Here is a 22,340-nt window from a genome sequence, read left to right as displayed (position 1 = left end):
AAGATAGGAATGCTTTAGTAAATTAAATCATGAGATCAATACAAAGCCACGATCTTCAACTTGGAGAAAACTTGCAATACAAAGCTTGCAACTTGCTAAAACTGTTAATCCCCCTTGGCACATATAACATACATTTAATAGTAATTTAAAGCAAGATAGGTGTAATAAATTGTATTGAAAAAATATGGAATTTAGAATTAACAATGTTACAATACTGAATAGCAATTTTAGTAATATGTAGGCTTGAGAATTACCATTAGAACTTTAAGTGGAAATTAGAACTTATTTATGATGTTACAAAGATATTTTTATGAAAAATAAATGCAAAGCTAACTATTGTTTCTACTCTAAGAATAACTAACTGCATGAAATGCAATTTTCATTACAAAATCCTATCCTTTAATACTAAAACTAAAACCATGAACCTTCTATTAAATTGTAGATTGAATTTATTACAAACTATGACATAATGCTGATATCTTTTGCATAGAAATAGATCTAAAGATAGATGATTTTAAAATAGTTAACTCAAGGCCATAAATAGTGAATAATAAAAATATTGAAAAGTTAAAATAGCATGGGCCATAAATAGCTTCGGCTAAAAATAAAAAATCCTAGAATATGCTCTTTTGCTTGAAAAAGGTGATGGTGATTGGATAGGCAGCTTTGGATGAATTTGATAATTTCGTAGCTTTTCCTTTGATCATAGATAACCCTCCCAAGACATCTAAAACCTCAAAAAATTCACTTTGATGTTTTGAATCGCTTTGATGGGCATGCACTTCTTTACTTGTCCACCAATACACTATAAAGCATATTTTGAACTTTCACTTTTCATTTTCTTTCTACAAGCATGTACTTCATTACGAAATGTGCATTTGATAACATAATTTTTGAAATTTGAATTATCCCTTTGGTGAGGTGCACATGTGCATCCTAGATCTGCACTTGATAAAGACCTATATAGACATTTGATTTTTCCTTTCCATGGTTGTGCACTTATGCTCCCATGCACACTTGATAATGGCGTTTCCGTACCTTAGTGACAGCTAAACAAAATTCTTTTTTTGAGGTGTGCATTTTCTCCCCAAACACATCTGTACATTGGTTTTGAATCTTTATTTTAAAAATTTGAGTTTTCCTTTATGAGGTGCACCCTTGCCCCCAAATACATATCTAACAATAGATTTGAACTTGTTTTGAAAATCAATCTTTTTCTCTATATGAGGCATATGCCTTAGTCATAGGTGTGCACCTATACATTGACTATAATTTTAGTTTTCATAAATTGCACCCCTTTGGATACCAAATATACTTTTGAACAGACCTTATGTTCTTTGATTTGGAAATCAATTTTGCCTTCCATAGTGAGGCACATGATTGATAGTGGATTTTGTACTTTTGAACTTTGATTTACTAAGCACATCACTTCATATAACCCACCTTTATATGGGTCATACCCCTTTGGTTTGGGCATGGAAATCTATTATTCTTTATTGTGAGGAGTCTACCTCCTCACTAGGTGTGCACTTGTTTTGATTTTACTTTGATTTGAACTTTTCTCTTCTAGTTGCTCTCTATCTTTACTAGATGCACTTTTGAAGTGATATCGAATTTTCCTATTTTCCTAGTATGGGTGCATCTTTTTTCCTCAAACTCACATCTGAATGTAAAAAGATTTGCAATTTCGTTAAAATTGAATTTCTATAATTAGATGCATGCTTCCCAGTTAGATGTGCACCTCTATATACATTATACACAACTTTAATCCCTTTCTTCAAGGTCTCACTACATCATATGCATGCCTTCTCAGTGTTCTAATTTGTGGAAACAAACATTGCCCTTTGATTAGGTGTGTGCCTAGACTCTAGGCATGCACTCGCAAATGGAAGTAGGAAATTATTTTCTCAATTTTTTTCTCCTTTATGAGGTGCTTATCTTTGGACTAGGCACACGTAATAACATGAACCTCATTTATTTAGTGAAGCACACCTTTGATCTTTAGACTTAGCCAATTCATTTGATCTTCATACCATTTCTTTTGAAAACTCATCCCTTCCATTAAGTGTGTTCTTGAGACTTGTTGTGACCATTTTACACATCGCCCCATGAAAATGGGGACCCCCCTTTTTTGCTCAAGTCCTAGTCTCTTAGTCTAATATCTCCCTCTTGCAGGTAAAATGAGTGAGTTTGTAGCGTCTAGATATCATGAGAGTCAAGTCTATCATGAGTTCAATCGAAGAGTGTGAGAGACTGCTAGTTAGGGATACTTCAAGTGCCCCTCTCCCAGAGCGAGTTTCACTCTTGTTGACTCAAGTCAAAGGAGAAGTCATATTCGAGGAGAGTTTTGAGATCTTATAGTATATAGAAGCATAAGCTAAGTTTCAACCCAAAAGTGCGTTTTCAGGCAACTTCAAGTGCTCGAGGTTGAGGGTGAAAGCTTCAAGTGCTCCTCTTGAGGAGCAAAATTCACTTCGAATGCCCTTAGTTGAGAGCAAAGTTGTTCCATAAGCCTTATTTTGACAAGTTTGAATGGATGGAGTGAAGCAAGGTGAGCAAGCAAACACTAAGTGTTGAATTTCAATCCACTTCATGTGCATAGCATTTGGAGCAGACTTCATATGTACCTCTTGTGGAGCGAAATTCTTCCTAACACTTCATGTTTGTTGACGTGTCTAGAATCGCATTGCTGCAAACTCCATACGGCCAACGCATAATAGAATAAACTTGCTGAGTATCCTATCCTCTCTTGAGATAAGGAAATCCCTAATGCTATTTTTCACATTTGATCAAAGGGGACAACCTCAAGGTTTCGTTTGTCAGGTCTTGACTGCGGGATTGCTCAGGGGTTTGATGTGTTTATGCTGGAAACACAAGGGGGACTTACTGTGAGGTAGGCGATTGATAGATGAGTTCCCTGGAATCTTTATGATCTTTCTTATCAAATGATTTTAGTTGAGTTGATACTGTTTTCAATGGGACTGCAGATTCTCTTGATAAAAAAAAGGGGAAAAGGAGGGAAGGATAGGGAGAGAGAGATACATCACCAAATAACTAGACTAAGCATCACCAGCTATTTAAGCACAATACTTGCATAAATCTAGTGCAATCTTCAAAGGAAAATAGGATTTTCATGTTATCAACTACAACATTAGAACTTTTACATTCATAGTGAGCATTCAATAACCGAACTAAGCATATGAAAGGTTCAGACTAACCATGCAAAGAGAAAGGCGATCAGCCATTCCCTAATGGTGTGAATTGCGAGGATTCTGTCGGATGTTTGTTTGAAAATGCTATATAAAGGAAATAAACATAATTGAAAAATTTCTAAATTAATGAAGAAGGAGACCATGCACTCACAAGGAAATTTGGAAACAGTCTTAACTTTGCATTAAATCCTGTAAATTTCGCCAGAGCTTTTGCAACAATTCAAGAACTTCTTCTAAAATGAGGGAAAACTAGTCCCCTTTAAATAAGCTCCAAAATTGGATGAATGGCCTAGATCTAATCTAAACAAATGGCCCAGATTCATCCATAAAACATGGCTGCCCATACCCATAAATGGGAGGCAAATATCAACAACCACCCCAAAATGAGCAATAACTACCCAAAAAGGATAATCAAAACTCATCCAAAACTATCCAAAACTATCCAAAAAGGTGCATTCATAAAGTTTTACATTTTAGTTGACTTGAAAGTCAAATATGACCCTTTTGGCCAAAAGTGCACTTTTCAAAATTTAAAAAAGGAAAAAAGTGCATTTTTAGGAAAGCACTTTTTCTTTTCCAGTTTCAAATCCTTTTATCAAAAATTGACTTTCTTCATGCAAATATTCCCGCTAGAGATCTCGACCTGTTGCACGTTCCTCACCAACATACTCCTGGAACCTGATACATAATTGGAAAAGCAGACTGAATGGAGGCATAGGAGGATGGCGAATTTTATATTGCATGCCTTCGAGGTATTGGTCTACCTGCTTCAGACCATCTTGCCAATTGGAACGATTACGCTCAAAGCACAACATGTCCGAGTGGAATTGACCGGCAAAGCCTAGGTCCTTAGTGGAATAAGTGATCTTATTTGTTCCCAATCTTTCCTCCCAGTCTGGCGGTATCACTTCATCGGATTGGTCATTCACCCATCTCGAAACCATTGATCGAAGGATTATCTTGCCAAGTTCCTGCATGGTTTTCAGAATTATCTCGCATGCATTGTGTTCTCTATCGATGATTTCCTTTGCATCATTCTTCATGTTGATGGTCCAGTACCATTCTTTGAAAATGCCGATACCATGAGGGTGCAGGATGTCGGAGAGGGTAGGGATCTGTGCCTGGGTCCAAAAAAGAGCGTTCATGAGGGGAAGAGTAGTGGCAGCCACTTCTTGGATGTGGAGGGATTCCCTCTTTACCTCTAATAACTTAACCAAAGTGGTTTCTCGGTGGCAAGCCATTTCCTTCACTTCCTTGAGGATTCGTTCTCCCCTTCTTCTGATGCCTTGTATCTATTCCTTGACGGCCCTTGCGATGTTGACGGCCCTTGCGATGTCCCGTACTCCTTCAAATTCTGTTGTGGTCCTCTGTGCCAATGCTGTTGGGGGAATGTGGGATTCAGAGGCATTGTGTAATGGTCTCAGGAGTTGATCGATGTACCCTTCAGCCTGCTCAGCACGAGCTCGATACATAACCTTCTCAGCTGTTATCTCTTCAAGTTGCTTGAGTATGTTCTGCACTGAATCCTTGAATTCCTCCTTTTCTTGTGCCTCAGTGGCTCGTTCGATGGGGACGATTGTGATGCTATAATCTGCCAGCGTGATCTGATCTGCTGGCTTGTCTACAGGCGGGGTGGCAATGTGGAGAGTACGGTTCCTTTGCTCATCTTTAGTCATTCTGGAATATGCCTTGGGCTTTTTCTTCCCCTTAGCTTTAGCTTGGTTGTTGCGTGAGAATATGTCCTCTAGGTCAATAGGTGGTTTGGTGGTGGCCTTGCGCTAGGCTCTGGCAATTAACCATTCCTGAGGTACAGTCTGGGCTGACGCTATGGTTAAATTTTCACTCCGTTCTTTGATGTTTTCAGCCGTCTCATCAAAATTTGCAGCTGTTCTGTTACCAGAGGGGTGGAGGAGGTGCCAAGTTCCTTACTTGCAGCTGAACTTTCTCCCACTTCACTGAACAATTGTTTGGTGCCTTCGTGTGATGGTTGCTCTTCAGTCCTTTCGAGCTCGCGGGTCACCTCTGCCCTTTGCTCTCCTTCAACGGTAGAGTCATCTTTGGTTGTATTATGGAGCAGCAGTTCATGGCGGCTCTGTTGGGTGGGTTCATGCACTTCGATGCCTTGAATGGATGGAATCTCTCCTTCCTCTATTTGGTTACCCGGTTGGGTTGATTCAATGGCCCTTAGCTCAGCTTCTAGCATGTCGGGTGCGGGAGGATCATCAGCTCCAAATGCATCGATGTCACTCTGGGAAGGCGGAGCAGGTATATAATCTAATTCTACTACATCGTCGGACGAATTGGGGTCCTTTGACGATGAAGTGACCTCTGGTCTCCTTATAGGAATCTTCTCCCTTCTTGTTCTCTTCGACGTCCGAGTCCCTCTACAAGCCTTAACCTTCTTTCTCTTCTCGGGTTTTTCAATTTCTTCCCTGGGTGCACTAGAAGTTCCCTCATCTTCGGAAGACTGAGAATCGAGGCTACCCATTAGGTGGTAGGTGAATTGGACTCCCTCATGAATTAGTCTCTCAATCTGCTGATGCAACCATTGGTCTGTATATCTTGCTGGGGCTGCCATGACTGCCTCAAAATCATTGATCGGATCCTGGGACCAATCAACACTTGGCAAAAGATGCCTTACTGCCTCAAATTCTTGGACTTGGAGGCAATTTCCTGAATCTGTGAGTTGATCTGGGACCAGGCGGTATTCAAAGAGTCGCATCTACTGCACACTCAGCCTAGAATATTCATGCCTCCGGACCTCATAGTCATCAGAGCAGTTCTTCCAATAATCCTCAACTGATTCCTTTGCCCTGTACCGCCTGCCATAGGCTCTCTTTGCCTGATTATCGTGATCGAAATATTTTCTCGGAAAGTGCTCTTATAGGCCATAAGAGGCCAGCTCTGCGAGGGATTCCTCTGCTAGGGTGGGGGTCTTCAGATGGACGTCCTGGTTGCCTATGATCATGGGGAACGGGAATCCAGCCTGCTTGCTCTCTTTGAGTAAGACGCCGGCCGGACGTGACTGCCTTGCGACCTCCATAAGAACTATTTTGTCGGTTGGGTACCGTGGAAGTCGGAGAGGGGCACCATCAAAGCCCGCTATTCGGATATAGGAGAACCTTGGGAACTGGATGAACCAGGCTCCGTATCTCTGTACTAGAATAGTAGCTTGCTCTGAGAGCCTTACGTGTAATCCTCCCTGCATTATTTTGACCAGGCACATTGTGAAGGCATCATTGACGTGCTCATATTGGCCAACTGCATAAGCTGGGCTGCTCTTTTCTCTCTGAGCTATATCCTAATAGTGCAGCTGCGGGTAACAATCATAGACCTTTACCTGACCAGGCCCATTCTCGATTTCACCTTTCATTATCAAACCTGGCAGCGGCTGGTTCTTGGCGAACATGTAGACCAAGTAAGAGGTCATAGTGAAGTACTTTTTGCTCTCGAGTTCAATTAGCTGAGCGTGGATGTTGTCGCTTATAATCTGGGCCCAGTCAAACTTAGACTTCCTAGCGAAGACTTGCTCTGTGAAATAAAACATCCACTCTTCGAAATAGTTGGATTTAGGAAGTCCCATAACCCGATTGAGTAATGTGACCATATCCCCATGCTCATTATGAAAGTCACTTCTTGGGGTCTTTTTCCCAATTCTGGCGCTTGGAAGCCTTCTTTTCTTGTACCACTCTTCGTTGATCAGTGTTCTGCATCTGGCCGGATTCATATCATATGCCCCCTGTGCTTCATCTATAGTCGTGGCCGTGGGATTGTTTGGGAAGGGAATGTCGAATGCGTCGCCAATGGCCTCAAGAGTGAAGTTGGCGAGAGTCATATTCTTGAGGAGCACCAATCTGGAACCTGGCTGATAATGCCGGGCAGCCTCTACCACTAACTCATAGTTTTGTACTGCTGGAGGAAATCCCGCCGCTTGGGCGATGCCACTTTCTACCATCTGTCTAGGCTTGCCATATGCGTTAGGGGAAAAGACCTGATTCCTGAAGTCCTGGATGTCAATATGGCCTAGGTTGGTATCACCGACATTGTCCCAGATGCTTTGAACTTTTGACTCCCTCAGTCCCCCTCTTTGATACTGGTACTTCATCCTTTCAACTTTGCGTGGGATATCTGATTTGGATGCTCGCGATGTCTCGGCTGTAGTAGGCATCTTTGATGATTCTACCGCCGATTTAGGCATTTATCCTGCACAGTCGGATGCGGATTACGAGGCGATACAAAAGAAGTAAGGCGGGTTAGATAGAGGATACTTCAGCATTCAATGATTAATTCAAAATTTAAATTGGAAACAGAGTGATATTGCTAGCTGGGAGCTTGATTGAGCAAAACATTTATTCATGAAGCTTTCAATCGCGAAGTTATATTTAAGCACTTTCTGGATTAATTTTCAAAAGGGATAAAGCTCGAAAAATTCTCCTAAGTTTAAAAAAAAATGCAATTTCTGGTCAAATCTTAGGAGTAGATTCTAATTTCGATTGCTTTGCATGACGTTTTAATAATCGGAAAAAAATGCGAATTTTGAAGACTTAAGCACTCTAATCAATTTTGCACAGGCATGCATCCAATTTAGAAAACATTTCAGATGATCAAGAGAGACAAAGCGTACTTACTTGATGAAAAATGGATGGCGAGAAATTGCCCGACTTGCTGCGCAAAGACCAATGGATAGTTCTGCAAATTTTGAATTCCAATGGTTATCTCTCTAATTCAAATTTTCGCGGTTTGGATTGGAAAAGAATTTGCAATGTCGAGTTTTAGACTAAGCGATTTTCACTTTAAGCGAAATGGCAATTTGAACTTGCACGCCTGGAAGGGTTTATGTCAGCGTTTTACCTTGGATGCAAATCGCGCGAAATTGGCTCTGCCTTTCAAAACCCTACGCGATCCTCCCTCACGCGAACTTCGGGTGCCTCCACGTTTATCGCCTACTTTACTTTCTGCGCAGCGATTTTCGGAGCATTCGGGGTTTTCGCCAAAACTGCCCTTGCTTCTTCGCGGCTATCCTCTAGCTTGCGACTTCGGTGGTATGGAGGTTTTTGGAGCCTAAATTGCGTTTTACCTTGAAGGACTTCGGCTCTTTATTTTTTTCGGACCTTTCATGCCTTTTGCGATTTTCGGGGCTTTCACGTTCTTTGGTGACTTAACAAATTTCGGACCCTAAGGCACTTTTTGCGATTTTTAAACTTTGAAATTTCGGAGCTTTGAACGCCCTTTGCGAACTTCGGAGTTTTCATGCCTTTCGGCAGCTTAAAGTAATTTGAAATTTCAACGCCTTTTGCGATTTTAAAGTATTTTGAAATTTCGGCCCCAGGGTCCGAAATTAGATAACTCAAGTGAATTTCGGACCTTGGGGGGGTTTTTTGCAAACTGAAAGGTAATTTTCGGACCTTAAGGCCCCTTTTTCAACCTTAAGACAAATTCGGACCTTAAGCACATTTTGCAATTTCGGAGCTTTAACGCCTTTTGCAATTTCGGAGCTTTAACGCCTTTGGGCGAATTAACAAATTTTGAAATTTCGGCCCCAGGGTCCGAAATTAGATAACTCAAGTGAATTTTGGACCTTGGGGGGGTTTTTGCAAACTGAAAGGTAATTTTCGGACCTTAAGCACATTTTGTCAATTTTGAAATTTCTCTCCTTTTGTTCCCAGGGTTCGAAATTCGACCCCCTGGGCGATTTTGCAAGCCTTTGGTATCTTGTAACGAGATTCGCTCCTCCTTTCCTAGTTGTCGAAAATTGTCATTCGTTCAAATCTTGCAAACTCCGCAAAAACAAAACCTCATGCAATCTATCTCGTCGCTCTTACGCGGAAATGACAATTTTGGGTCGTCACACGACCTTCAGACACACTGCTCTTTGCTTGGCGGGCTTCGCCAACTTCTATCACCTTACGCCTATCCAAGGCGATTTCACAATTTTGAACAATCTCTTGGTATTTGTGCCCGAGGGCTAGACTAGCCTAATGGAATCATCGGCTCTTTTCTTTCAACATCATCACTTCACGGACCGATCGCGGACTCGCTCGAAAGGATACGAGACGCTTTGCGCGAAACTCAATAGAGTGAAGACGAAAGGCTCAAAAAAGGGAAGGGGGACCCTGTCGGCGACAGGGAGCGTGTGCAACGCACAACAATGTTGAGCATGGCATGGCGCACTAAAGTTGAGAGAGTGAGTGAAAGAGAGTGAAGGTGAGTTAGAGTCTTCACTCGAAATTCACTTCATGTGCATACCCTCAAGAGCAATCTTCATGACCATCACTTTTTGGAGCTAATTTCCCTTAGAATCCTTGTTTGAGTGTGAATTAGAGCATTTGAATGAAGATAGTGAGCATGATTTTGATTTGAGATCACCTCAAGTACTCCTTCTTTGGAGCAAACTTTACTTCATGTGCTCTTTAATAGGAGCAGATTTTCATTTTAGGCCTTCATAAGGAAAGTTTGACATGTTTTTGTGGATGAAGGTTTGAAAAAACCTAAGGATTGAGTTGATGAAACAATGAAGTGATCGAAGAAAAGTTTATTTTAGTTTCAAATTCACTTCATGTGCTTGCCTTGGAGAGCGAACTTCATGTGCTGACATTGGAGAGCGAACTTCATGTGCTGGCCTCCAAGAGCGAACTTCATGTGCTGGCCTTCAAGAGCGAACTTTACTTCGTATGCCTCTAATTGAGAGCTAATTTGCAAGATTGCTTATAAGACCACTACCTTGAGCCAATTTGATGTTTGGAAGGAGTGATTTTGAGTTAAGAAGATGAAAGGCGAGATTTGAAAGTAACTTCATGTGTACCCAAATCAGAGCGAGCTTCATGAGAAAGCAAATAGGAGTGAACTTTATGAGCAAGCGAGTTGGAGCGAACTTCATGTGAAAGGGTTTAGGAGTGAACTTCATGTGAACATCAATAGGAGCGAACTTCATGTGATCCCTATTGAGAGCGAAATTCTTTATGTTTGAATGCACTTTCAAAGATTAATCAAGCACTACTTTGGCGCCAAAAACAAAATTCGAATTTGAATCAAAATGTGTTTAATTATATCAAGTCGGCCAGCAAGGGTAAAGCAAACTTTATTTTATGTAGTCAGGTCAGCCTTCTTAGGAAAAGACGCAACCTTTTGCCTTGAGCACCTATTTAAGAAGGATAAAATCATTCATTTAAACATCAAATCAAAACAATTCCTTTCTCTAAGCAGCGAATATCATCAGCAGTAGCGAATTTCATCAGCAAGCAGTAAAGTTCATTGAGATCAGCGAATTTCGTCATCAGCATAAGCGAATTTCAACATTGAGATTACGAATTCAAGGGCGAACTTCATCCTCCAATAGCAACATCAACCAAAGAATGAAAGCGAATTCAAGCATGAGGGGGCAGATCTACTGATTTAAGAGGATCGAATTTCATCATTAAGCTGAGAAATTCACTAGGAGACAGTGAATTTGCTCAGGAAGGAGATATAGTTGCAGTGAATTACATCAGCATCATAACAAATTCAAATGAATTCACCTTTCACAAGGCAAAACTATCCAGTTACAGTCCTAGCAGTCACCTTGTTGATCAGATTTAAGGTTAAATTTCAAAAGGATGAGAGGTAAATATTGTATTTGGTTAATAGGAGGCTAGATGCAGGTCTGATTAGGAGCAAACAATGACATATTTAGTAAATCAGATCTCCTTAATTCATTATGAAAGTGAAGATAGGTGGAAAGATCAGTCTTATTTAGCATCTAATTTCAGATTTACTTGAATATAAGATTGATTTAGATCAATATTGTAGGTTATTTACTATCATTCTCATTAGCAAATAGGCCTCGTTACATTAATATCTTACCTATCTTTCACCATTATCCTAACTTACACATCTCTTATAGGTGAGAGATGGCGGCACCTAAACCAAGTGGAACCGTGAACCATCAAGCACTCATCAAGGAAGACTCGAGGAACGGTGCATTAGAAACCAAGATCACATCTCATTGGAGCAGAATAAGAGACACCAATCTCGAGAAATTTGACACCAAGTTTCGGAACCCGTTGTACACAAGTGAGCCTACTGCTACAACGAGGAAGATGATCGATAGCGGGATTATAAATGCAGCTGGCTTCCCTCCTGCGGTGCAATTCTATGAGTTAATTGTTGAATATGCTCAACACTATGACTCTCCCTCAAGAAGAATGGTGGCGAAGGATGGAAGAGTACTTGCATATCTCTCGGAGATAGCAATTAGTGAAGCATTTCATCTACTTGAGCCTAAGTACATGATCTACGTAAGTGTGGAAGGAGCTAAGTCAGCCTATGACGACGATCCAGAATCTTGTTCAAAGATCGTCGACAAGTTTTGGTTAAAGAAGAGTCGAGGCGGTAAGAGCAGATGGCCCGATAGATTACATAAAGTGGACTTCAAAGACGAATTCAGAGACTTCATCACCCTACTTCATCGAGTGGTTGGTGCATCGAAAGCTTCATATTTCGAGGACTGGATGTTCTATTTCATAGAGATAGTCACTCATGGCAAGGACGCAATCAATTGGGCGAGGCTCATCAGCAACAATATCAATCTGTAGTTAAGAAGGCTGATGCCTACTAGAACATTCTACATGAGCTCCTATGTCATATACTCTTTTGCAATAAATTACAAGTATCCTAGACTGATGTATAGGGGTATAATCCTTCAACATCCTTAGAAGATTGCACCGGTTCTTGCGGAGTTGTAGTTAAACTTGGCGAAGCAGAACTTGGTTTATTTGGAATTTGTCCACCAGAGCACTATTCATTGATATCACTGCCCTTAGGAGTAGATTTAGATCCTCTAACCCTTTCCCCTTTAATTTCAGTCCATTCCAATTCAGTTCGTTTGAAGCAGAAGCATCACAGAATTGTTATATCTGATGATAAAGTTCCAGCCACAACAAAGAAGTGAAAGAATGATTCAAACGTAAGTCCCCTTGGCTTACCAGCATTTCACATCAAGCCAACTGAGTCACGTCCGTTGCATATAGGAACCTTGGAGTCGATTGTTTGAACTCACGACAATCTTAGCATACAAATCGTACTTTGATCAAGAGAGAGTGAAGTGACCGTTAGGCAACTTTATTCTGTGTTAGATGTTGTCATAAAAAACATATCAACAAAACCCTAATTAGGGTTTGTTACAACAAACTTCCTTCTGGCCAATAAGATCATTACAATGAATTGGGACACATGTCCATCTTGATTTCTAACCAATGAGAGAATAGGTTAGGTACATAAAATAGTATTTGATGAGGTGCCATGTGTCAGTTGCCCCACCATGAGATGAATTAGGTTCATTGAACTTGGACTTGCTGATGTGGAAGTAGCTTGATTGGCTTGATTGTGAATAGGATGCCACATAAGCCTCCTCTGAAACTATTTACATTCCTTGATCACATTCACTCTTCTTTACTCTAACTTGGAAATTTTCGTCCTTTTGATGCATTCACAATCTCAACCTTTAAATCATGAAGTATTTCCTTCCTTAACTTTCTTTGATCTTGAAATTCCTTGCCTTGGACTTGCAACATGTTGCTGTCTTGAAAAGTAGACTTTGATCCTTTGGAATCCATGTGACTTATATCCTTCTTCATGCATCTTTGAGGTATCTTCTATCATGTTGATGACCTTGATGTTGAAATGTGAAGCATGTGCTTCCCTTGGAACGTTGAGCTAGACCTCAATGTGTGGATCTCCTTGTTGACTTAGCTCAAATGTGTTGATGTTGTGATACTCTTTATCTCTACACTTTCAAGCTTTTAGCCTTCCTCTATGATGCCAATTCGCCTTCTCCAAGTTGCCTTGATTCATAGTGGTATCTTCCCTGACAAGAAACTGTACGAAGCTAGAAGTTAGAACATTTGAAGGACGATCTAAAACTTTATTTCAAAAATATTCCTAAGTTCTGATTTCTTCTTGTGAATACAAGTGCTTTCAGATTTACAAAATCAAAACTTAGAATCATTTATGTTAAATTCTGGAAGATAGCATGATAGTTCATTCAATATACATTACAAAACCTGATTTTTGTGACTCTAAAAAGTCTGATTATTATTCAGAAATCTGAGATATATTCTTCTCTCTTAACTTCTGGAACAATTGATTAAGCTCTAAAATTCAATCTCTGAGATGGATGTATCTTTAATCAGCACTCAGAATTTGAGACGATTTAGGCTTTGGTCTTTGACCAGCCTTTTGATTCTTCATTCCCACGAGTTGATGTTTGAAAATATTTTTTTCCAGCTGTATCATCTTTAAAGGAATTTCGTAATACTTAATTAGCTCTCTGATTTTCAGTTCTTAAGATGAATTTACTGAGTCTTCTCTTTAATGCCAATCCAAAACAACTCTGATTGATTGAGGTTGGCAAACTCTTTTCTTTAAGCAAGGTTGACAATACTTCCTGAAGCAATTGTAAATTAACCTGTTTGCTGTGCGAACATAGAAGAGCAGAGGTGATTTTAATTCGAATTTGTTTCCATGTAAAAGGCTTCTCTTCCCTTACATATATACCTTGAAGTTGAAAGTTGCACCCTTTCATCCAGCATGTAAACCGACTTTGCTAAGTAGAAATATTTTTATTACTTTAATGATCAAGGAAATCGCACCCTTTGACAAGTAAATTCAATTTTTTTTTAATTCAAATTCAAATCGCCTTGCATCTGATCAAACATCTTCCAATTTTGCTTCATCTTCCAGCCGACTTAGTTTTGATGGATTTTAATCTCTTCAAATTCGCTTCATTACTTATCCAACCTACTTCGCTTCATGTTCGATTTCCAATCAGGTAGACTTCAACTGAGGTATTTGTGAATTTCATTTCCTTGAACTTCGCCTTTTCATTGCTTATAGAACCAAGTTCGATGTATTTGTTTACCTTCTAGGATTAGAAGTTAACCTTTACCTCTTTTGTTTGCCCTTCTCATGAACTTAAATTAATTCGCACTTTTCATCTTCTTAGGAAGATCTATGTCTTATCAAATGAAGTTGGTGTGTGCCCTTTTCATCTTCTTTAGGAAGATCAACTTCCTATCAATTTAAGTTGATATATAGCTTCTTTCTCATCATTGAGAGTTGAACTTTGATAAGCAATTTTCATTTCCCACCAACCTAAGTTGGTGTGTAGGCAACTTCATGATACCTTTTACTTCCCACCAACCTAGGTTAATCCACAGTCCATACTTAGAAAATTTTACTTCCTATCAACCTAAGTTGATGCGCAGTCCTTCATACTTAGAAAATTTTACTTCCTATCAACCTAAGTTGATGCGCAGGCTACTCTTTATGTTGTAAGCTGAAATGCTCTTCACCTTGATTAATCCCTCAAATTGGATGGTTCACCCTCTAGATTTGATCAACTTCAGTTTGAAGAACTATCTTTTAATTTGCAAGGAAAACATAATCTTTTCAAAGTTGACCCTTCTTGACAACCTAGGTTGATCCTTGCAACATATTGACATTATTGACAACCTACATACTCAAGCAATTTTGCAACATGACCACAACCTGACATCTCTTACCCATTAGCAAAGGTTAACGACTAAAGAAACAATTGCCAAGCTAAGCAAACTAAAACATCTAATTCAAGCAGAAAGTGGGGCTCCCCATTTACGATGAGGCGATGTGTGAAAACATCATAACAATAAAGAACCTGAATATTCTTCATCTATTTTTTAGAGTCTCCTAGGATTGTGTATCATGGAGTTATAGTTCATTCTTATTCTTGGTGAATAATTGTTGTGTGATATTTTTTTTCTCCTCTCACAAATCTCTTGAAATGTGTCATTCCATTTTCTATGTGATATTCCTTAAAACCCTTATACATAGATTGAAATTTTTCATCTAGTTTATATAGAGGAGTCTTAGGATTATAAATGTTTGATCTTTCATTCTCATTCTTAGTGGCTGATTGTTTTGATGGATAGAGGGCCCAAACCCATTCCATAGTAGTGATCAGGTAGAGAAGAGGGGTCTCATAAGCAGTGAGACAACCAAACACTAAGGACCAGATGCAGCAAAAAGACCAGCAACGAGACAAAAACAAACGAGGACTAGGAAACTAACCACATAAACCAACTACTGATTTCCTATAAGACTAGGGCCCTTCACAACCTGCCACCCATGATTGAGAATATTTAGCTCCTCCAAAAAAGACAGCCCCCTGAAGGAAGAATTCTCCTTAGAGGGGGTAGCATCTGCAGAGAAAATGACATTTCCTTTTTTAGCAGACCAAGCCTGAGAACCAGCAGAAGCGTTGTCCAGTATAGAGCTCTTACGCTTGGCATGTTTACTTTCCAGCTCCGTCTGAAGAACTTGCAACGAGACCACCATCTTGTTGATCATTTCCTTGCTGAAAGTGACAATATCATCCATATTTTTCATCATTTTATTCTGCTTGTCCTAAAGATCAGAGATCGTCTTCTCCATAGTCTATCTTTCCTCCTCAGTGACCACATTAGCTTTGAAAGTGTTTACCTCATCTTCTAGGGTGGCTGATTGTTGTAGTCTATATATATTCTCAATAACACAGGATAGTTTTTCAGTTTGATATATCATCTTTATTGGAATAATTTCTTATACAGCTTTTAAAATGCCCTCTTCATTTTCTTACAATACATAACTTTTTCATGTCTCTATAACATCATGTAACTGGATAATTGAATACCTCAATCAGCTTCTATTTGCAGACAAGATCTTAGAAAGCGAATTGGAACAATCACTTTTATGTTGTAACTCAAATTAAAAAGACAACAAAGGTGATAAAATAAAAAGTGGAATAACTCTGAATGATAGCCATATTCTAGGCCATTCTGACCACTATTTCTTCATTTTCAAATTTCTGCAAGTGGATGACTAACTGACTTGACAATTAGGTTATAACCACTTGGTATTCAAAAACAAAATGTTAATGCTTTAAAAAGTATTCTTAAATCCAATGGTTGGAAGACCTATATTTGTAAACATTTTTCAATTTTTTTGAGACATGTTAATCAAGAAAGATAGCAAACAAGCTTCCATCTATGACCAGAAGATAAAGTTTCTATTTATTTAAAGATTCTATGGTGGTGTTTCATGTGTAATTGCTTAATCAATTGCCACTTCTTGTATAAAAGTTAATGATCAATATTTAATCTATAGCTAATTGTTTGACTTCTATGAAGATGTTTGAATATATATATTCAAGCTTGTGGTTAATAGGTTATACATAATCTAGTCATTTGTTATGATCATGGAGGCTACAAGAAAATTTCTACCAATATTTTTACTGATCACAAAGGCATTGGAAAGCTATGTTCACTAAAAGCTTAATGATGAGTATGGCATTACTGTAGGGAAGTATATTTAAGATGTTTCTATAGGCAATCTCTAGGAGTAAGACCACATGCATGTTCTGTATTAGTGAAAGATAAAAAAAAAGAAAAGCAATTGGGTTAGGATATCCTACACTGGTAATAATAGAATAGAATGAAGGTTTACAAGTCACCACAAACTGAAAGCTCTGGCAATCCAAAACAAACTTTGGGGTGCAAGTTTCTGGACTGATATGCTAATATCTTCCTTCTTCGGAACTAACATCACTTGAAGCGCTTTTCAGCTTTGTGAATCCTCTTGCCTTATAATAATCAACAATGTACATGGGAGAAAGGTTATAGAAGCAATGTTTAGTCATGAGTATTTTTAACGAAAAGATGACTAATTATATGATTGAAATTTCTCAAAAAACATCCAATCAAATACATTATTGAGTTCAATAAGATTCATCATAACTTACAAGGATTTATTTGGAATGGAACATGTTAGGCATTGTGTTACAGATCATCCATGTGGAGCTGCATACAATGAAAAAATGCAATATAATGTTTTGAAATGTTTAGTCATGAGTATTTTTCCCCGAAAAGATGACTAATTATATGATTGAAATTTCTCAAAAAAAATCTAATCAAATACATTATTGAGTTCAATAAGATTCATCATAACTTACAAGGATTTATTTGGAATGGAACATGTTAAGCATTGTGTTACAGATCATCCATGTGAAGCTGCATACAATGGAAAAATGCAATATAATTTTTTTTGACCTCAATGGCACTTGCGCATAAACTCTCCAAGATAGTAATCAAACCCAATGTTTACGACTTGGAGGAAGATCATGACCAAACTGCATTCGATTATGAGCATCTCTTGACATCCATTGCCATGAGGTATCACTAAATTGGAACTCATGCCAGCTTTGCCTTCTCCATCTGGCCCAAATATAATAAATATAACAGTCTAATCTATATCGAGTGCAATCATCATTCTGATATTTATTTACTAGACAAGGTTTATTCTCAACTGATCCAACCATCATTTGGAACACAAGGGATGTCTTTTGACCTCACATGCAATATTAGGAGCATGAGTAGCCTCAACAAAACGGGTGGTTTTCTACCATTGGAGAGAATGAGAAAACTAAACCCTACATTCAACACTAGGAGCATGAGTTACCTCCTTTGTATTGCCGTATATTGTTGGAGAGCGTAAAGAAACCTCAACTGGATTTTGTCAATCAAATTTTGGGAAGTATGAGTAGCCTCGATTAAAAAAACTCAACTGGGCTCTTACAACAATACTGTGTAATAATTCTGTCCACGTATCTCTGATCAAACTTGCAATTTTCACAATTTTATTTGGACAGGCATTTCATCAAACACTTTGCATATGATCAAATAAGAGATATTCTTGAGTGCAATTGGTTGCTGCTACTGAAATTATAAATCATCAATTCACCATAAAATCACTATATTGTTCATAGATCTCACTTGGACATTTTGTCAAACAGTTTGCATTACTCCATAAATAGATTCCACAAGTTAATATTTTCAATTCTAGATGCTGATAAAAATTTTCTTGTTAAATAACTGACAAATACATATGCATTAAATATTATTAACTAATGTGTATACTAGATATATTCAGAATTTCTTAATAGGACTGATACCACATTAAATATTTAAATATCAATAAATTTGTGTTGCTGACCTCATAAAAATATCAGCAGGAATCCAAATCAGCATCCAGTAAGACTCAACACCCTCTATTTGTCTTGTATGACTCATTTAAAGAAGGTACTACTCCCATTTTAATTGGTACGACAGACTTGAATCTTGTATGAAAGCACTCAAAATAGTACAACCTTCATATAGTGGCGCTTCCTTGAAAATAGTCTGCGGCTACCCTTTTTTATAAAGCTGCATTGACTTTGGTCAGCCTTTTGAAGCTTGCGCTAGGGAATAGATAAGGCTATTAAGCCTTCATATGAATCAATCCTCCTTGATAAGGCATAAATGAGGTGTACGGCTAGGCAATCTTAGCAGAAATATAATTTTTAATTTATTTCCTCTAAACACATTGCTCTATAAACTTTTTTACTTTTTCACTCTTGCACACACGACACTGCAAATTCTACCTTTTTCACCTTTCACACATACAACACTACAAATTTATATTTTCCTATAAATCTTGTATAAATTTCTACTTGCAAACTTGGAAAACTCTGTATAGATAAATCGATTTGCTCCAAACCCTTATTTTGCAAACATTTGGCTCAAATGTGAACTCAGTCTGAATCGACCTCTAAATCCTTTCTGCTCAGACTGTGACCTTAAATGAATAGCATAGTATTACCATTGGCCATTATAATAATATTAAATTATTAAAAGATAAGGGCTGCAGTTGTAATAAAGCTACCTTAGTGGCAAGTGTTTTCTTTATATTTTTTGTGTTTTCTTTTTAGTGAGTCATGTAATGTTTATCCATTTGGGTAGTTTCTTCTCCAATATATAAGGAGATGAAACTCTTTGTAATAAGTAATCCAATTATTTAATGTAATATTAAAATATTGTGTTCTATTAATTTTTACAGTATGGTATTAGAGCAGGGGGCCACATGAATTTTCAAGTTGCAGCAAAGGGATCTGTTCATGGTATAATTTGCGGCCTATTTTTTTGGAAAAACTTGTGAGGGTTTCAAGGTTAAATTACGGGTTGGCTTTTTTGTGTGGACAGAATTTTTTAAAGAATTGTGTAGGAATTTTTATGCGAAATAACTTGCATGTACTTACATGTACTTGCATGTCATTGCATGTGCTTCCATAAACTTCCATGTCATTGAATGTGAAGGATTCATGATATTTAAAGTTATGAGTATTTTTCTGTTATGATTTCTTAGCTTCGCTAGCTTGTGGGAATGTTTTAGAAGGAATAGTAGATTGTTAAAGGCTTGTGGATTGCAGTAGATGTTGTGTGTAACATTTTATGCAGATTTTCTATGGTTTGCAGCTCGTTGGGCTTTTGTAAGATATTTTTTTTGTCAAAGATTTGTATGAGCTGTTTAGTGCCTCACATGAAAAAAAAAGTTTTTTGGGTAAGTTGAATTTTGATCTATGATCGCTATAATGGATGTGATTGGAGATCTAGCTACAATGATGAAGAATTGGAATGGTCCAAACATTTTTAAAGTTATGTGTGTTGAGATTCCAAGTGACAGTGCTACTTTTGTATTCGGTGTTCTTTTCGCTGGAGTTTCTTTGGATGGCCAGCACAATGAAGATGGAGTAGACTTAGAAGGTTGGACAACCATGCACTTTGCTTATGGGTATCAAGAAGTGAAATTTTCCAAGTTACTTCGTGAAGTTAATGATGACACACTTTGTTGCCATGTTGAAGATTCTCTAGATGCATGTCCAAGAGAGCTTGAAAAGATTATTATGCCAAATTAATTGCATTTATTTTTAAGAATCCCACACTTCGAAGATAGGTAGGAAGCCAATTTAGACAACTCAAAATGGATGGTTGCCTATTTAGCTTTGGATTCTATGATCTTGGGAATCATACCCTTCTGAGGGTTATGAGACAACTTGATGGAGCTCGGTGAGTGTAGCTCGAGATGGTTTGTTGTCCAATGGTTCGGGAGATCTGTGATTTGAGAGTTTGAGAAGGAGGTAATTCAAGAACTTGGGAATTTAGCTCAAGAGCTACATCTTTACGAAGGTTCAAAGCAACTTGATGGAGTTCTACCTAGTATATGGTTTGTTTTAAAACAAAAAGCTTCTGAAGAATGGCATATTCATGGTTTAGGGTGTCTTTTATTATGTTTTCAGTGAAGTAAGCCTTGGGATATTAGAATAATATTAAAAGAAATAAAAGATAAGGCTTACAATTGTAATAGAGCCACCTTAGTGGCAAGTGTTTTCTTTCTATTTTTATGGTTTTCTTTTTAGTGAGTTATGTCATGTATATCCGTTTGGATGGTTTCTTCTCCAATCTCTACAATAATCAATCCAATTATTTAATAGAATATTATAATATTGTGTTCTATTAATTTTTACAATATTGTCTAGGAGGAATCTTTCACCATTGAAACCAATTTTACCTTAGGGTTTCGTTTAAGGTGGAAGAGATGAACAACTTTCAACCTCACAAAGAAAACAAGATTTGATAAAATATTCTAAATGAGCTTATCTCCTCCAATTTCCCATTTATAAGCACTTTTGGAACTTTCCGAAAATTATGATGTTAAATTACTTTTAAATAAAAAATCTTTAGCTCCAAATAAGTGACTTTATTTTATTATTTACTCTTCCAGCACTTAAAATTCATCTTTAAAAATAATTAATATAGGTTGGCTTGTAATTCACCTTTTGACAATTTAAATATTAACTATTTTCCACACATCCATCTAAAGTTGCATAAAATACAAAAGTAGTCCGAGAATGAATTTCGAATATGCCAACATACTCTGAAGATCATTGGAGATCCAATTTAATTAAAATTGATACTTTCCAAAATTAGAATATTCTTCCAAGAAGTTTGGAATGCACCTTAATGACAAAGCTGCCCCCGGAAAGCATCAATGGATTCATCTTGATCCCCTAAATACAATGCCATTATTTGAAATCCATTCCGAAAAGGTTAGCACTCTCCAAGAAAATTGGAACTTCTAAAGATGTTGGGAAGGCTATGAAAAGAGGACATTACATAATGACATAGAAACTATTTATGACTGTCTGTTTTATTAGCAGTATTCAATGCAATTAGTTGAATTGGTGAAGTAATCCATGTGCTTTGTCTTCTCTAGCAGAATTGTTTGGTCAACAGCGTAGGTAGAAGAAGCAAACTGGCTAATACAACAAATTACAACAGTTAATAGGTCACTGCAGAAAAAATTACTGGTTAGTGAAACTGAACTATATTTTGCAGCAGGCCAAATACTGATGAAAATGATTTCTAATTGGTAGTGTACGCTTACAATGCCTATGTACATTATATCTATTTCCTTTCATTTTACACAACAGTTCATGCTTTGAAAGCATAACTTAATGATCACACTAAATGCAAGATTTTATATGGCATAATGATCATGCATGTGAAGTGGTTCATCATAATCATTTGCAATATAAAGCTAAAGAAATGCACACTTATGCTGATTTGCAACCATGGGTATTTTTCAGAAGTTAAAGCAGGAACAACCAATGTTTCAACTAGCTGTCGATTTCCATGCTTGTGAAGGTGAAGATGAGAAAACAAATCCAGAAATGAACTGAATGTTGATTTGTTTTATTGCATTGTCTTTTCTGTCATTATATGTATTCATGATTTTATTGTTCTAACAAACTCTCTATTGGTACTGGTTTGTGCACAAAACAGATTTTAAATGTCTGTATACTTGTAATTTAAGATATATGTATTGTTGCATATGCCATTCTTGTTTGGTTTAATGGTGGCTGATTTATTGTACATGACTTTACAGGAGACATGTTTGGTCAAATTTTTGCCTAAGCTATGCAAACCAGAACATTATTGATGACAAAGCAATGCTGCAAGATTTTGGTATCAGGAATAATTCTCAGGTTAAACTCTTCTTTTTTAAGTCCCTGTTTGCAATTAATAACTTCACTATGGCAGTGGAATTTTGTTAATGTATTTGTGCTATAGTTGGAACCTTAACAATTGCCAACCTTTGAATTTTCTTTGGATTCTTATTCATTGCTCCTTTATGTTTAAAAAAGTGGTAGAGGAAAATTAGAGATAAAGGATTCTTGTGATGAAAATAAGAAGTGTTCAAATTCTC

General features: G+C 37.7%; 1 protein-coding gene across 6 annotated transcripts in view; it reads left to right on the top strand.

The window, feature by feature from the left end:
* The window catches only part of LOC131065225 (U11/U12 small nuclear ribonucleoprotein 25 kDa protein), a 155,526-nt gene that overhangs the window by 89,278 nt on the left and 43,908 nt on the right, over positions 1-22,340 (top strand). For all 6 annotated transcript variants that reach the window (XM_057999675.2, XM_059216644.1, XM_059216646.1 and 3 more), the window contains exon 4: positions 22,020-22,119. In XM_057999675.2, coding sequence (XP_057855658.1) covers positions 22,020-22,119 — 100 coding nt within the window. The remainder of the gene's footprint in view (positions 1-22,019; positions 22,120-22,340) is intronic.

The sequence above is a fragment of the Cryptomeria japonica genome, chromosome 2 (genome assembly GCF_030272615.1).
Source record: "Cryptomeria japonica chromosome 2, Sugi_1.0, whole genome shotgun sequence".
NCBI classification, from domain to species: domain Eukaryota; kingdom Viridiplantae; phylum Streptophyta; class Pinopsida; order Cupressales; family Cupressaceae; genus Cryptomeria; species Cryptomeria japonica.
This window is presented reverse-complemented; position numbering and strand designations above follow the sequence as displayed.